This window comes from Schistocerca gregaria, chromosome 9 (genome assembly GCF_023897955.1).
Source record: "Schistocerca gregaria isolate iqSchGreg1 chromosome 9, iqSchGreg1.2, whole genome shotgun sequence".
NCBI classification, from domain to species: domain Eukaryota; kingdom Metazoa; phylum Arthropoda; class Insecta; order Orthoptera; family Acrididae; genus Schistocerca; species Schistocerca gregaria.
The window spans coordinates 176,191,146-176,209,843 of NC_064928.1; the positions used below are offsets into that span (position 1 = coordinate 176,191,146).

The following is an 18,698-nucleotide window of genomic DNA, read 5'->3' on the forward strand; positions in this document are numbered from 1 at the left end:
ACTGTCTAATTAACAGTTGTCCTTTTCCTCTCGTACAGGTGTTCGCGCACTCCATACAGGAGGGCTCAAACGCTTGTGACGGCAACAAGGTGTGCTCTCACTTGTGCTTTGGCCTTCCAGGGCACAAGTACAGCTGCAAGTGCCCAGACGGTATGAAAGCCGGCACAAACACCACCTGCACCTGCGCCGACGGCAGCAAGCCATTTGAGAATGGCACCTGTGCAAAGCGTTAGTACCCCTTTATCATACAAACTGCAGTGAGATACCTGCATGTTGGTAGTTGCTGGAATGTGAATAGTTTTGACTAAGTATGATATTATTTGGGTTGGATTGGGAAGGGTTTTTATTTATTTTTTAAATTTGTATTTGTGTGTGTTTGCTCAGTACAAAATGCTTTATTGTGGTTTGAGCAAGACAGAATTTAACAGGATGAGAAGAAAATTAACATGGGAAACAAACATGACCCACATTTAGTACATTTTCTAGCAAATGTTTTAATTTATAATCATCCTCCTTCTGTAGGTTTCTAACTACTTTTGTTGTGAAGTTCCATGGTGATATTAATGCTCTGTTATCAAATACTGGTAAAACAATAAATGAGTATATGACCTTTGATTTTTGTGTGGAATGGATAGGATGTATTTTAAGACATAGGCAATAATTTCCATTGTAATAGAGGGACCCTGCCTCTACATATACACAATTACTCCACAGTTCGCATATAAGTGCTCGGCAGAAGATTCATCTTCCTGATGAATTCTGCTCTACTCCAGATGCATTCTACTCTTTGGTGGCACATGAGAAAAAATGGAAATTTAAATCTTTCTGTGCAAGCTTTGATTTTACTTATTTTATTACAATGGCCATTTCTTCCTATGTAGGTGGAGTCAACAAAATATTTGTGAATTTGAAGGAGAAAGTTGCCTATTGAAATTTTGTTAAAAGATCTCGCCAAAATGAGAACATTCCGGTGTGGCTACATCTGCAGTCTCGCCTGAAGATGGCAGCCAATTGGACTGTTGAAATATTGTGTTGATGAAATCTGACTGCATACCCATGGAAAGCATCAATACCTTTGTTTTAATGACTGCCACCCCACCTCGCGTATCACGTCTGTGATACTCCCTCCAAAATTTTGTGATATTACATGAGGATCTGCCATTCTATTGAGTCATCTGCTGAGTGCTCTGCCAGTAAAATGCAATCTTGCAGTTTGGTTGAATTGGTGGCTATAAATGTGTGATCCATTGTGTAACTGAAATATAGTGAGTAATTAGCATTCAAGTGGATGACCTCAGACTATTTACTGTTTAGAGTCAGTTTCCACTTTTTGTACCATCTGGTCTAAATCATTTTGCAATTGGTTTTGGTCTTCTGACTTGACTAGACTCCAAGTAAAAGGATAATCTGCAAACTGTCTAAGAGGGCTTTCAGATTGTTTCCTAAATGATTCATATAGATCAGGAACAGCTGAGGGCCTATAGCACTTCCTCGGGGAACACCAGATATCACTTGTTTTACTTGACTTTCCATCAAATACTATGAGCTGTGATCTGTCTGACAGGAAATCACAAGTCCAGTTGTACATCTGTGACAGTACCCGACAGGTCCACAATTTGACTCGAAACCAAATGTGAGGAATGGTGTTCAAAGCGTACAGGAGAATTTGCGTATGGGAAGGCTGTTATTGAAATACATTCAGTAAATAGTTTGAGGACATTGCATGTAGCTGCTACCCTGAGACGAAGAGATTGTCACAGGTCAGGAAATCATGGTAGTCTGCATCGAACCAGTCAGAAGAGTGATGACCCCCAAAACAGGGTCGGGCTGAATTGTAATTTTCTGTGACCCATTTTATTCTCTTTTGCTGAATGAAGACATCTCTGGTTCTGAAAAACCAGTGTTTATCATGTGTATTAACACACAGTTGAAATAAAACATTAGGACCTGCAATCAGATTTGTTGTTTGTAGATTTGTGAAAAGCCTTTGACATCATGCCATACAGCAGACTTTTAACAGAGATATGAGCCTATGGAAAAAGTTCCCAGATATGTGAGTGACTTAAATGCTTGTTAAGTGACAGAACTGAGTACATTGTCCTTGACAGTGAGTGTTAGTCAGACGAGGAAATTGCCAGGTTGTCAAGAGTGCCCCAGGAAAGTGTGATGGGGCAGTTATTATTTTCTGTCCATCCAGGTGGTTATAACGAAATTGCAGCTACCCACAAAGATCCAGTGTGGGCTGTAATTATCATGTAACAGCAAAACTTGGTAGATACTCTAATGTGTTAATGTAGAATGGATTTATGGTGGAAAAAAAAATAGTTCGAATTCTGGCTACCAGGTACAAATCTGGTACTGTGATTGCAAGAAAGACATGTATAAATGTTTCTATATAAATGGATTAGGAATGGAGTATGGCCAGAAAAGGTCAAACAGATGAGAAAGGCATAATGTTGATTTTATTATTAACGACAGGTTACACAATTTGTTCAATATGGACACTAGAGAGATCGACAAGATGCTGCATCCATAATGCAGTGTGATCAACAGTTCTGGTGGAACCTGAACAACTTGTTTCTGTATACTGCCCCTCAGATCAGGTATATACCTAATATACCACACCGAGCCTACCTGTGCTTGCGAATTTTATTATGATCTTTCACATAAAACAGTTCCACTAACAGCACAGAGTCTCACTTCTGGATAGACATACTGTTAGCTCATGTTACAGCTTGTCAAATGACAGTGTGGATGTCGTACCCTCATGAAAACAGTGTACAGCACCAGAATTGCACCCGATGGCCAAAATCAGTTATTCATTGGTTTATCGACTAAGTTTCACTGCCATATGATCGTTACAGTCGACTCTAGACCTCCTTGAGTAGCTGCACATTAATTACAATCACCCAGTACACAAACGATCTGGAGGACAGAGTGAGTGGCAACCTGCGTCTGTTTGCTGATGACACTGTGGTCTATCGGAAAGTTTCATTGCCGAGTACCAGTGGGAGAAAACAAGACCACTTAGACAAAATTTCTAGTTGGTGTGATGAATGCAACTTGCTCTAAATGTAGACTAATATGAGTTAATGCAGGTGAGTTCGAAAACAAACACACAATATTTGAATACAGCATTAGTATTGTGCTGCTTGACAGTCATGTTGATTAAATATCTGGGCATAACATTGCAAATGATGAGATGGAACAGGCATGTAATGTTTGTAGCTATTGGGAAAATTGTAGGAAAGTAGGAGTCATCTGTGGAAGAGACGGCGTAGGGGAAACTAGTATAAGCCATTCTTGAATGCTGCTAGAGTGTTTAGGATAGCCTGCAGATCCGATTAAAGTAAGGCATCGAAGCAATTCAGAGGCAGGCCACTGGATTTGTTACCAGTAGGTTCGATGTTTTGGGAATACAAATGGGAATCCCTGGAACGAAGGCGAGGATCTTTTCCAGGAACAATACTGAGACACGTTATAGACTGGCTTTTTGAAGCTGACTACAGAATTGTCCTACTGTTGCCATTGTACATATTGTGTAAGAGCCACAAAGATTAGGGAAATTGGGTCTCGTGTGGAATCATAGAGACACATATAGGAGTGAAACAGGAAAGGCAATGCCTAGGTAGTGGTACAGGGTAGAGCCCACACAGGGTACAGTTGCTGATGCACAGTGACCAATTTTTGTGCCAAGCTCTGTGTGAGTTCATTTGTTCATTCAGGAGGGAGGCCGACATTGTTTGCCCCTTTCTTGGCTAGTCGGCAATACATTAAACAGAATCGAGGTGCGTGACCTGCAGTTCTTCTTGAAATGATTTTACAGATACTATTCAGTAAAAAAATGTCATTTTTGCATTAGTTATAGAGCTTTATATCAGCTTCATGATGACGTGCTAAGATATTGAATTTTTCTTTAGACTTGGGTGGATTTCCCTATCTGACAACAATGATGAGAAAATTGATCTGGTGTAGCACACACACCAGTGATAATGCCAGAATGAAATATCCACAATATTCCTCATATTTAATAAACAGTTTGAGATACTGAAGTGAGATTTTGACAAATGATATCATGGGAGAGACACATACTGTCTGAAAAGTTTCCCTTCCCTCAGGATTCTGGGTGACTTTTTCGAACTCTACCCCTTTACATAAAACCGAACAGTCCTTTTCCCTCACCCCTTCCCCTTCAACCCTTCTGCCAGAAGGAGAAGACACTGACTCTGAAAGCTTGCAAATTGTAGTACCTTTACATGTGGTTTCCTGCTGCCAATTAATGAGGAGATTTTTTTTAATCCATCGAATTTCACTTTTCACATTCATTAATATTTGGTGGATTGCAATTCCTTAAAACTGATCCACTAGAATCCAATGACCTACTCACAACTTTAAAATGTGTACTAGAATCGCGAAACCTTGCATTGTCATCACAGCAATACTACCGTATTTACTTGAATCTAAGCCACACATTTTTCCAGTTTTTGTAATCCAAAAAACCGCCTGCAGCTTAGAATAGAGTGCAAAGTAAGCGGAAGTTCTGAAAAAAGGTTGGTAGGTGCCGCTACAACTAACTTCTGCCGTTGAATATATGTAGCACTACACAGACAAGCTTTTTAGATACAAAGAAAAATACTGGTGCCAAAACTTCTGCGTCAATAGATAAATTAAAAGAAAATCTGGAAGACTGTAAACATTATACCATTATTCTTTCGTGTTTGCTGCTATCTCATTTAAATCCTGTCTTACTACATAACTAGAGTCAGACAACAGAAAAATCGGAAGAATATACGTATCATGTCATGTTTATATTCGTATTATTCTTATGCTGAATAGTGATACAGTCAGAAATGAAGCATGGCAACTGACTAGATTTTTAAATCTAAGATGACTCTGATTTCTGTGCAGAATGTAATGTACTAAAGAGGTGTCTGCAAAGATTTTCAAATGGTGAAAAATATTTGCTAAACTCTTGTTCAGAACATCTTCTATCATACGCAGCCTATTATTTGGTTCTTGTTGATCATTGTCAAAGAAAGCAGCAGTGTAAGTAACAACAAATAGCAATCTCTTGCCATTGTTTCACTTATGAGACAATTCCTCTCTCTTTTTTCCTGTAAGTGGCAGTAGCACGCACAAAAGCAAGCCATGCCATGAGCGGCGACAGGTCGTAAACACTCATTATCAGAATGCGACAAACAATGCATGACACAGAACAATAATGCATTTTCAGCTTAGAGTGATGTAAACACCTATAACAAAGAGAACCGCACTTATCAGATCAAAGCAAAATAAGCAATTGATTCAAACTAGACGAAGCACGCGAAAAAGGAAGGGTACCAGTATAAGTATGGATGGAGCACGTGGCACATAGCAGTGGCTACTTGGTAAAGTTTAACTGTTAAGCTTATGACTCGAACCAAACTACTGTAGCTGTATCTTCATCCATTTGACCTCAATTGTGTTTCATGTTACAATGGATCAACTTTGTTTCGATTTGGAGGGGCGGTCTAAAACTTTTCTCTCACCTTCAGTTTCGAGTATCAAATTTCAGGAGTGGCTTAGATTCGGGAAATTGTTTTTCCTTGATTTCGAGTCTCATTTTTCAGGTGCGGCTTAGATTCGAGCACGGCTTAGATTCGAGTAAATATGGTAAATGAATGTCTATCTTCTTCTTCTCTCTCTCTCTCTCTCTCTCTCTCTCTCTCTCTCTCTCTCTCTCTCTCTCTCTCTCTCTCTCTCTTTCTGTCTGTCTTGTGAATGTGTGCCTACACACTCGCTCACTCATTCATTTTTTCATCTCTTCACATGGATACTAATGCCAAACTGGTTGCTGTTGTTTTCACAGAAGGAAATACTTGTGGTACTGACCAGTTTGCGTGCAAGAATGGTCTGTGCATCCCTCGCCTGTGGCACTGTGATGATGACGACGACTGTGGTGACGGATCTGACGAGGAAGGATGTGGAGGTAGGGTCACGTGCCAGACAGGGCACTTCCAGTGTGAGAGTGACAGGAAGTGCATCCCCTTCTACTGGAAGTGCGATTACGACTACGACTGCGAGGACCACAGTGACGAAGAAGGCTGCAGTAAGTACAGATCAGTTGTGGCCACTTTGCTAGTTGGTAGTAGTCTTAGAATCGTGTGACTTACAGTCTGATTTATGTAGTCATAGTCAGACAGCTAGCCATGTAGATAACTCCTACAGGCAGTATCCCAGTGCCAGATGTAGACCACTGGAATTGTTGGCTCCCACTGTGTTGTCACATCCGTTGCACAAAGTATTGTGCCTGCCAGTCCTCAGTGAGCCATTGTAGCAGAGTGACATTTGTGTATAATTTACTTTACAATGTGTGATGAGAGGGGCATGGGAGATTCTGTAGAGATCTTTTCCCACATCAGTTTCCAAATGTGTATGTAGTTCTTTGCAGGACGTACTTGTTCAGTGTTAGGCTCTAATTAAAATTATATCTGGTTTTTGATGTGCTCAGACACACTATATAGATCTAACCTGTATGTGAATTTTAGATATTTTACTTAATTTTGTAGAAGATGGAGACTCAAAAATGATTTTCTATCGCTGGGTAGTGTGGAGCACTGTGGCGGCTGGCAGCAGATCGCACATCTCGTGTTAGTGTCGCAGCTTTGCCTTAAAACATCAGATGCCTACTAATTTAAAATATACTACTGTATTTACCTAATTTATGGGAGGAGGCTTTTTTCCAAATTTTGTAATTCGAAAAATAAAATACGGTGTGATTGTAAATTTGCAGGTAAAACTATTGCTGTTGAGGTTAACGTTTTTGTGTTGTTTAATAGAGTATATATGGTCTTCCTTCATTTACAGGTAAAGCTTTCACTATTAAGGTTACGTGAAGATTTCAAAAAATTTGAAAGGGCAAGACTGGATAAACAATACTCACATTTGAACTAGTTAGTGATTTCCCAACACACTGAAGTGCTCGATACAGTATCGATGTTGGCCTGACAGTCACCTGACATTTGACTCGTGTGATGCTAATGCGAGGGATATGCGAGAAACTGTGAACTGGCCAAAACAACAGTCTATTGTTATGCTTAAAATTTGACAATTTTGTGAAAGACAGGAGGGCATAGCACTAAATTCCATCACCATACAAATTATTGTCGTGTTCTAACAGGTTTCCAATTGAAGTTGTCGTACATGTTCAGACAATAATGTCACTTTTTAAGTAAAGGCAACATTCAAAAGTGGAAAAGTTGACCTTTAGAAAACATTACTTGATTCTGAACCGAGATCAGTATTTCATTTGACTATGAGAGACTCTAATGATTTACTAAAAGGGTTGCGAGTTCCACAGTTTGCCACATTCTCCCATTAATCATTACTGATTGTTTGTGTTTTAGGGTTATTGTCCTGAACAAGTACACCTAAACCTCTATCCGATCTTTCTGCAGGGCACAACTCTCTAAAATAAGTTTGCTAATGTAGGTGGAATAGTTTTTGTACCTTCACTTGAAAATGAACAGTAGATGGACATTACAGTGTGCACTCTCACTTTGTGCCACATTCCCCATCCCTTCCTGTCAATATCACTGTAGTCTAGTGCTGTTTGTTTCACTGCTACTGTAAATATAGCTTCTTCTTCTTCTTCGTCCTCGTCTTCCCTTCTAGGTTCAAGCTAAGGTTAGCCTATTCTGGTTTCACTTTTGTGTCCTTGGTCTACCCACTGATTCCCTTGAGGGTGATAATATGTTAAGAGTCTTGCTTTGGGATACTTCTCCCCAACATACACAGAACACGTTCCTTCCCTTCCCTTCCTTTCTGTTGTGTGTTCATTCCTGTGTTATGTGTTTTCCACCTGACACTACCTTTATTCAGTTATTTCTGGTTTTACCTCCTCTACTAAAATTTCAGAGCTGATTAACTTCATTTCTAACGTTTCAAAATTACCTAATTTCCTTCTTTCTCAAAGCATGACTTTTTATACTCGTAAAATTTCGAAAAAGGCCTCTGTCCCACCTTTCTGTTGGAGTGTTATTGTAAATGTCCTACATATTCTCTGATAGGATTTTTTTTGCTCCCATAGGTTAAGTTGCAGCCAAAGCACAGGAAATGAGACATTTACCCCAATATTTCTCCATCAGTGCATGTTATTGATCTCTCTGGTACCCTTCGTATGGAATCCATTCGCTTAGTTTTAGTTTTTGGAAATATTTGATTTATATACACAGCACAATATATAGCTCATATACTGCCTTTTACACTTTATCATTGTGTTGTATGACTCCGTGATAGTCAGCATAGAGTAATGTGTTAACATATTGTTGGCTGCCTAGTTTGATTTCTCAAGGAGATGTGTCCTTTCTTGAGTTCGTTTTCTCCATTCGTCTGTGTAGATGTTAAATAGTGGTGGTGACGTAGCTGCATTTGTACCTAACTCCCAAAACTATCTCTGATAGCAATTGCTTTTAGGCCTTGGCAGTGATTCTAGTGTTGATGTAAAAACTTTTAATCACTTGGATCGTGTAGGCAGATACTTGTTTTTAGACATTACTTCACCTAACGTCTCCTTGTGAACACCATGAAATGGTTTTTCGAAACCCAAGAAAGATGGGAACACTGAACTTGAATATGTGTCTCCTTTTTTTATTTTTCTGTTTTATTGTATAAACATTGCCACTACAAAATAGAGTAGGCATATTTGGAGACTTCCATTTCTTTTTTCTACATAAAAATGTCAACTTGTATTATTTAAAAGATTAATACCCCTTTAACTATTGATTTTTTTTTATTAAAAAACAAAAAGATGTGTTTTTCTAAACCCATTCATCTGGTAATTCATGTCTGCCCCTGCATGTATTGAAAGTACATAAACTTTTAAATTTCAGAAATGCACCTATCCATTTAATAAATTCAAAAATTCCACTATATACACTCCTGGAAATGGAAAAAAGAACACACTGACACCGGTGTGTCAGACCCACCATACTTGCTCCTGACACTGCGAGAGGGCTATACAAGCAATGATCACACGCACGGCACAGCGGACACACCAGGAACCGCGGTGTTGGCCGTCGAATGGCACTAGCTGCGCAGCAATTGTGCACCGCCGCCGTCAGTGTCAGCCAGTGTGCCGTGGCATACGGAGCTCCATCGCAGTCTTTAACACTGGTAGCATGCCGCGACAGCGTGGACGTGAACCGTATGTGCAGTTGACGGACTTTGAGCGAGGGCGTATAGTGGGCATGCGGGAGGCCGGGTGGACGTACCGCCGAATTGCTCGACACGTGGGGCGTGAGGTCTTCACAGTACATCGATGTTGTCGCCAGTGGTCGGCGGAAGGTGCACGTGCCCGTCGACCTGGGACCGGACCGCAGCGACGCACGGATGCACGCCAAGACCGTAGGATCCTACGTACTGCCGTATGGGACCGCACCGCCACTTCCCAGCAAATTAGGGACACTGTTGCTCCTGGGGTATCGGCGAGGACCATTCGCAACCGTCTCCATGAAGCTGGGCTACGGTCCCGCACTCCGTTAGGCCGTCTTCCGCTCACGCCCCAACATCGTGCAGCCCGCCTCCAGTGGTGTCGCGACAGGCGTGAATGGATTGACGAATGGAGACGTGTCGTCTTCAGCGATGAGAGTCGCTTCTGCCTTGGTGCCAATGATGGTCGTATGCGTGTTTGGCGCCGTGCAGGTGAGCGCCACAATCAGGACTGCATACGACCGAGGCACACAGGGCCAACACCCGGCAATCTGGTGTGGGGAGCGATCTCCTACACTGGCCGTACACTTCTGGTGATCGTCGAGGGGACACTGAATAGTGCACGGTACATCCAAACCGTCATCGAACCCATCGTTCTACCATTCCTAGACCGGCAAGGGAACTTGCTGTTCCAACAGGACAATGCACGTCCGCATGTATCCCGTGCCACCCAACGTGCTCTAAAAGGTGTAAGTCAACTACCCTGGCCAGCAAGATCTCCGGATCTGTCCCCCATTGAGCATGTTTGGGACTGGATGAAGCGGCGTCCACGCGGTCTGCACGTCCAGCACGAACGCTGGTCCAACTGAGGCGCCAGGTGGAAATGGCATGACAAGCCGTTCCACAGGACTACATCCAGCACCTCTACGATCGTCTCCATGGGAGAATAGCAGCCTGCATTGCTGCGAAAGGTGGATATACACTGTACTAGTGCCGACATTGTGCATGCTCTGTTGCCTGTGTCTATGTGCCTGTGGTTCTGTCAGTGTGATCATGTGATGTATCTGACCCCAGGAATGTGTCAATAAAGTTTCCCCTTCCTGGGACAATGAATTCACGGTGTTCTTATTTCAATTTCCAGGAGTGTATTTCAACAACTTTGTTCTTTGGCTCTGCTAAAACCATGTCCAGTAGATGAGAACAGTGTGTTATGTAACCAAACTAAATTTAATACCTTGAGAAGAGTGGATTAAACACAATAAGCAGCTGTGCTATATCTATAACAGATAAAATACATCAGAACTAGTAAAACATAAGAGTAGCAAATGCGGGCATATATAACTTATTACATATCATTTGAAGTTTAGAAGTAACTTAATGATTCGTACCTGTTTCCAGAATTTACTGAATGTCAAGAACATCAATTCAAATGTGCCAACCACCGATGCATTAATGCACAGTGGAAGTGTGATGGTGAAGATGATTGTCATGATGGTTCAGATGAAAAAGACTGTGCACGCAAACCAAATGCAACATTGACCTGTAGGCGTAAGTATTGTCTGCATAACTATTTTGTCCTACAATCATTTCAACCTGCTTTCTATATCCAAGCATTGACCTCCATCAAAAACTACATAAAAAATGGCCATCATTCATAATTATTGAAGATTTCTTTGTGAATTCATTGCTGAAATTTTAAAACTTTTAATACTTCTCTGCATAATAAAAGTAAATAGGAATAGTGAAATACATATACAGCTAGCAAGAGGTTAAGTTAACAGACATTTGTTTTTGTTACAGCTGACAGCTTTAAGTGCATAAACAGCTCAGAGTGCATTCCGCTAGTGTGGCGCTGTGATGGTTCCCCAGACTGCACCGATCACTCTGACGAGGACAAGTGTGAGGCACGCACCTGCGAGAGCTGGCAGTTTGAGGTAATTAATGTTCAATGTGTTGTCATTTCGTGACTCTACCGCAAGAATATTTTAATTTCAAAAAAGGTTCGCAAAAATTTAGTGTACCGTAGACTGTTGGGCAAATGAACGTGTTTGTTGTGTCATATTACGAGAAGTATAGTTGCTACTCACTATATAGTGAAGATACTGAATCGCAGGTAGGCGCAACAAAAAAACTGTCAGACAAAGCTTTGGGCCAAATTGGCCTTTTTCACAATTAGACAACACACATGCGCACACACTGTATGTCATGCAGGGTAAGGTTCCGTGCCTTTTAATGCAAAACCACTCAAATACTAAGGGTTGCTCGACCAGCAGAGGAGAAAGAAATACTGAGATTTATAAAGGGAAACAAGAAAATTAAGAAACAAACTAAGAAACAAACTGGGGAACAGACCGAAGTGGAAAACAGCATTGAGTGTTGTGGAAATGAAATGAGCATGTACAGAAATTGCTTTGAGGAAGATGGACAAGAGAGATAAGAGAAGACAAATAATGTAACCAAATGGAAAATAGGTAGAGAACAAACAACATAACTTCTTAGAGATGAAGATTGTAATGCTTCAAGAAGTCTGGATGTGACCTCGGACCAGCAAATGGATATACTCGTACAGAATGCACTTCAGCTCTTCAGTGTGTGCAATGGCGTGGGTTTTTGAAACAAAAATACTTGTTCCTTCATTTGTAAGGAAATCTCTGGTAAAGTAAGTCATGTGGCAACACCGCAGACATGGTTGAAACTTGCTTCCAATGCACAAACTAACCTCACCAGACAATCACGCATTTTATTGGGAACAGACTAGGGGTCCGCCTTGGATTTCTGACTGAAGATGGGTTCCACCAGCTGAAAAGGTTGGGAAGCCCTGTCTTAGGGGTTGCGAAGCAACTCAAATCGCTTGATACGGGAAAGTCTTCAGGTCCAGATTGTATACCGACTAGGTTCCTTTCAGATTATGCTGATACAATAGCTCCTTACTTAGCAGTCATATACAACCGCTCGCTCACCGATAGATCTGTACCTACAGATTGGAAAATTGCGCAGGTCGCACCAGTGTTTAAGAAGGGTAGTAGGAGTAATCCATCGAACTACAGACCTATATCATTGATGTCGGTTTGCAGTAGGGTTTTGGAGCATATACTGTATTCAAACATTATGAATCACCTCGAAGGGAACGATCTATTGATACATAATCAGCATGGTTTCATAAAACATCGTTCATGTGCAACGCAGCTAGCTCTTCATTCATACGAAGTAATGGCCGCTATTGACAGGGGATCTCAAGTTGATTCCGCATTTCTAGGTTTCCGGAAAGCTTTTAACACAGTTCCTCACAAGCGACTTCTAATCAAGCTGTGGGCGTATGGGTATCGTCTCAGTTGTGTGACTGGATTCGTGATTTCCTGTCAGGAAGGTCGCAGTTCGTAGTAATAGAAAACAATGAATCTCAGTCTGGCGTCTGCTTTACCGACCATCAACTTTATATGATAATTCCATTTTAAATCACTCCTAATGAGTACTCCCAGATAATTTATGGAATTAACTGCTTCCAGTTGCTGACCTGCTATTTTGTAGCTAAATGATAAGGGACCTATCTTTCTATGTATTCGCATCACATTACACTTTTCTACATTGAGATTCAATTGCCATTCCGTGCACCATGCGTCAATTCGCTGCAGATCCTCCTGCATTTCAGTACAATTTTCCATTGTTGCAACCTCTCGATACACCACAGCATCATCTGCAAAAAGCCTCAGTGAACTTCCGATGTCATCCACCAGGTCATTTATGTATATTGTGAATAGCAACGGTCCTATGACACTCCCCTGCGGCACACCTGAAATCACTCTTACTTCGGAAGACTTCTCTCCATTGAGAATGACATGCTGCGTTCTGTTATCTAGGAACTCCTCAATCCAATCAAACAATTGATCTGATAGTCCGTATGCTCTTACTTTGTTCATTAAACGACTGTGGGGAACTGTGTCAAACGCCTTGCGGAAGTCAAGAAACACGGCATCTACCTGTGAACCCGTGTCTAAGGCCCTCTGAGTCTCGTGGACGAATAGCGCGAGCTGGGTTTCACACGACCGTCTTTTTCGAAACCCATGCTGATTCCTACAGAGTAGATTTCTAGTCTCCAGAAAAGACATTATACTCGAACATAATACGTGTTCCAAAATTCTACAACTGATCGACGTTAGAGATATAGGTCTATAGTTCTGCACATCTGTTCGACGTCCCTTCTTGAAAACGGGGATGACCTGTGCCCTTTTCCAATCCTTTGGAACGCTTCACTCTTCTAGAGACCTACAGTACACCGCTGCAAGAAGGGGGCAAGTTCCTTCGCGTACTCTGTGTAAAATCGAACTGGTATTCCATCAGGACCAGCGGCCTTCCCTCTTTTGAGCGATTTTAATTGTTTCTCTATCCCTCTGTCGTCTACTTCGATATCTACCATGTTGTCAACTGTGCGACAATCTAGAGAAGGAAGCACAGTGCAGTCTTCCTCTGTGAAACGGCTTTGGAAGAAGACATTTAGTAATTTGGCCTTTAGTCTGTCATCCTCTGTTTCAGTACCAGTTTGGTCACAGAGTGTCTGGACATTTTGTTTTGATCCACCTACCGCTTTGACATAGGACCAAAATTTCTTAGGATTTTCTGCCAAGTCAGTACATAGAACTTTACTTTCGAATTCATTGAAAGCCTCTCGCATAGCCCTCCTCACACTGCATTTCGCTTCGCGTAATTTTTGTTTGTCTGCAAGGCTTTGGCTATGTTTATGTTTGCTGTGAAGTTCCCTTTGCTTCCGCAGCAGTTTTCTAACTCGGTTGTTGTACCACGGTGGCTCTTTCCCATCTCTTACGATCCTGCTTGGCACATACTCATCTAACGCATATTGTACCATGGTTTTGAACTTTGTCCACTGATCCTCAACACTGTCTGTACTTGAGACAAAACTTTTGTGTTGAGCCACCAAGTACTCTGAAATCTGCTTTTTGTCACTTTTGCTAAACAGAAAAATCTTCCTACCTTTTTTAATATTTCTATTTACGGCTGAAATCATCGATGCAGTAACCGCTTTATGATCGCTGATTCCCAACTTCAGTTGGAAAGACCACATAGATAATATTGTGGGGAAGGGGAGCCAAAGATTGCGTTTCATTGACAGGACACTTAGAAGATGTAGCAAGTCCACTAAAGAGACAGCTTACACTACACTCGTTCGTCCTCTGTTGGAATATTGCTGTGCGGTGTGGGATCCTCACCAGGTGGGATTCACAGAGGACATCGAAAGGGTGCAAAAAAAGGGTAGATCGTTTTGTATTATCATGTAATAATGGAGAGAGTGTGGCAGAAATAATACGCAGATATGATTGGGATGGAAGTCATTAAAGCAAAGACGTGTTTCGTCGTGGCGAGATCTGTTTACGAAATTTCAGTCACCAACTTTTTCTTCCGAATGCGAAAATATTTTGTTGAGCTCAACCTACATAGGTAGGAATGATCATCAAAATAAAATAAGAGAAATCTGAGCTCGAACAGAAAACTTTAGGTGTTCATTTTTCCCGCGCGCTGTTCGGGCGTGGAATGGTAGAGAGATAGTATGATTGTGGTTTGATGAATCCTCTGTCAAGCACTTAAATGTGAATTGCAGAGTAGTCATGTAGATGTAGAGGCCCATTGTATGGAATCAGCACAATAAGGGATTGACACAATAGAATGGCAGAAGGCAGCTATCGTGATGGAATGTGCACGTGACCACACCATGAATAAATTTGCCAGAATTGTTAATGTCGGTGCGATCTGTGAAAGTTGTGTACATGGCAGTAATATGGTTGTCATACAAAGTTCATAGCCAACAGACTGGTGACGAATGTCACACATTGTCAGTGATGCGCATCTTAAACTGTCAGTGAATGCTGGTCTGAACATGGCTAAGGAAACTGCGTGCACTGCTCACTTGGAGTCGAGCACCTTGCATTAAGATCAGTAGGCAAATGCAACAAAAGATATGATACAACTAGGGTTGCCATAATCTCGGAATGCAAAACCAGGACAAAACTTACGGTCACCGTAACCGATCAAAAGAAATAAGAGGAATGAGTCATCCTCATGCCCATAAGGTAAGGGAAATGTGCATTTAATTAATGAACAGAGTTTAGGAAGGACTGCTTCATTAAGAAAGCATTTATTACAAAAAATAAGAATATGCATTTCATTATTCAGTACACAAAGTTCTATTGTCATCATTTGAGCTTTTCTTATACCAATCGTATTTCTCAGAATCTTGAATAGATGAAAGGAACTTAATCTGGTTCTCAGTCAGTTTATGAAATTCACTGCAACTTACATTTTTCATATTGTACTGTATTTGCATCATTACATTAACTGATTTTACTGTTCATCTATTCCTTTCTTCTGTCCACTGAGAATTCATGAGGGAAAAGACTCTCTCTACATTGGCCTTATAACTGGGAATGGAGAAATAATAATCCACAATTTTCAGCAACTCGCTTTATATTTTGAAACTGTTCAGTATATTCCTCCCTGTACTTAACCTTCTGTCTAGCCGACATTATTAAACCACCAGGCAAATAACAGCAACCATTTAATACAATATAACACAATGAAATCGCAAGCACAACAAACCATGCGAACATTCAACAAGCCAATCAAAGGGGATAATACTCTTCATTGCCAGAGATGACTGACCGCCCACTGTATCGACAACTTGCAATCTTGCAAATTGAAGAGGATGTACTGTACGCCTGAGCCTGACTGCCCATTGTTTCCATATCTCGAAAGCTGTTCTGTTCTGTTTGAATTTTATATAATGTGAAGGCAGAGAGATAACATATTGATGCTTCTTTGACAGCAATTTTTGAAATTAGCGGAAGTTGACTTCAAATCCAGCAAATATTGCGGACATTTGCCTTTTCAGCCCGCACATTTTCATTTACCCTAAAATCGCGGACTGTCCGCGAAATCTGTGGCGTATGGCAACCCTAGATACAACAAAAGATATTATTATTGTGAAAGCTGTAAGAATTTATAAAGAAGTTGTAGCATTACCTCCTGTTTCATTATGAGAGGATTGCTGAATAAATTTCTCAAAGGTACGACATTAATTTAACAATCTGTAAATGGTGTAATTCAGTATAGCACGACAGTCTCAATATGGAGCCAACCTCCATGCTGTGAGTGTTGGACGTTTCAAAAAGATTGTTATGTAACACCAAAGACCACATGTGGAGAAGGAGTTTAATTATGCACACTGATAATGTATGAGCTGGATAACAAGTGGTGTCTGTTAGCAGCCTTTTAAAATTATTTTGAAACTTCTGTATAAATTCGCTAAAAAATTCTTACAGCTGCCACAATAAACATACCTATTGTTACACCCATCCATCGGTCTTAATTTTCAACATATTTAATTTTAAAATCGGGGCCCCTTCGCTGGACACACTGTAGCAGTTAAAACTACCAAAGATTCTGCATTTGATCACAGCCAGTTCCAGTGCATGCAGTTTTTAAATGTCTTTCATTATAAATTTATTTAGTACCAGATATTTAAAGGATTTTGACAGTCCTTTGCTCTCTATTTTACACACAAGGTATACTTCAGGTGGGCCCCACAGAAAGAAATCCACTGGAGAGATTTTCACAAAGCTGTCTGATCCTGTCGCTTCTCATTTAAATAATGTTGCACATTAAGCTCATGCCACACAGTTCATTTGTATCTACATTTGTTAACGTGCTTTTAGGGGGATTTCTTCCAACAGAACATAAAATGCATCTCTGAGAAGAACATGGAAATGACTGGAATTCAGTTTTTTATTGGTTTATTATCAAACAGTTAAAATTTTAAATCCCCTCTAACTCAATGACTGAGGTTTTATGATGATCAGTGATTCCTTGTGCACATTGTCACAACACTTTCCTTGGTATTTCAGATACCTAAGGTTAAATGATGTATTTGAGATATTGTGCTGATCATTACACTTTCATTAACTGTATGCAGAATTTGAGTGTTTTACAGTAGTCCTCCAGGCATAAATATGCACCTTTGAAGTAGTGGTAAGGCTAAAGGCCATCATCTTGCAAAACTTCACAAGCAGTGGTACATGGTATTCCAACATATTGTGCTATTTCCTATAATGGTGTACAGAGATCCTCTTGTTCAGCTGTGGATATGTGAACTTACCTTGCAATCACTTGTGTACTTCGGCAATATCCCTGCATTAATCCACCCAGCTGGAGTGGGCTGGCTGATATTGCACAGTTCTTGATGATGTAGATACAAAAAACACTCTATGGTCAGGATGTCATCTTTCTGTAGAACATTGTACTAGGCATGATCAAAATGTAAGGGGAATTTTTTAATTTCATGGGCTATAATACATCCGGTTTCCAATTTTCTTTTTATGTTGTTGGTACAGATGTTCCCGATGAATGTTTGCTTTTTCAGTGGTTTTGAATATTTAATTTATTGTCAACAGTCAAAAAGTTATGGGTATTTTTGAGTACTTGGCAAATTTTTTACTTTTGAAGATGATGGATCAAAGAATTTTGATTAAATTTTGCTTGAAAAGTGCAGTTAAGTACAGCAATGCATTCAAAATGTTGACTGTGGCTTATATTGATTCCACTATGAGTAAGAGAAGGGTTAACAAGTGGTATAACCATTTCAAAAAGGGACAAGAAGACATTGAAGATGATGACTGCCTTGGATGCCCTAACATGTCAATTACTGACAAGAAAAAGTGAAGGAAGTGGTCCTGGAAAATTGCTGAATCACCATCAAAGAGGTTGCAGATGATTTCGGCATATCCTTTGACTCAAGCTGAGTAATTTTTATATATGGCATGAAACATGTAATGGTGAAGTTTGTTCTGAAATTGTTGAATTTTGACCAAAACAGCATCCTGTTGATATCACTCCGGAATTGATGTGTGAAGTTGACTATGATCCAGAATTTGTAAAGAAGGTTATAACAGCTGACAAAACACGAATATGACGTTGAAACCGAAGCCCAGTAGTCCCAATGGTAACTGTCTGAAGAGGCGAGACTGAAAAAAATCTGAGAAGTTTGATCACATGTGAAAGTTCACTGTTTTTTGCAATTACAATGGGATAGTGCATCATCAGTTCCTGTCTTACAATCATATAGTCAATAAAGAACTGTAATTGGAAGTTACACACCATTTGCATGAAGCAATCCGAAGAAAATGACAAGAATTTTCACAAGAGATGTGTGAAAATTGCATCACGGTAATGCTCCTGCTCACCTCAATCCTTATTCATGATTTTTTTGTAAAAAGTGTTACGTTGTGTTAGCCAATGTGTTCACTGGACATGGTCCCTGTACAACTTCTATCTATCTCCGAGGCTGAAGAGCATGAAAAGATGTTATTTTGCCACCATTGATGACGTATAAACAGAATTTTTGTAAGAGCTGACCCATAACAAAAAGTGCTTCCATAATTGGGAAAAGCGGTGGCATAAGTGTGTTATATCCGAGGGGCTTACTTTGAAGGGGACAAAACTGGTGT

General features: G+C 40.5%; 1 protein-coding gene across 1 annotated transcript in view; it reads left to right on the forward strand.

Annotated features, from left to right (window-relative positions):
* The window catches only part of LOC126291582 (sortilin-related receptor-like), a 177,820-nt gene that overhangs the window by 70,993 nt on the left and 88,129 nt on the right, over positions 1-18,698 (forward strand). The window contains 4 exon segments of the mRNA XM_049985115.1: positions 39-228; positions 5,849-6,088; positions 10,588-10,737; positions 10,990-11,123. Of these exon segments, the coding sequence (XP_049841072.1) occupies positions 39-228; positions 5,849-6,088; positions 10,588-10,737; positions 10,990-11,123 (714 nt within the window).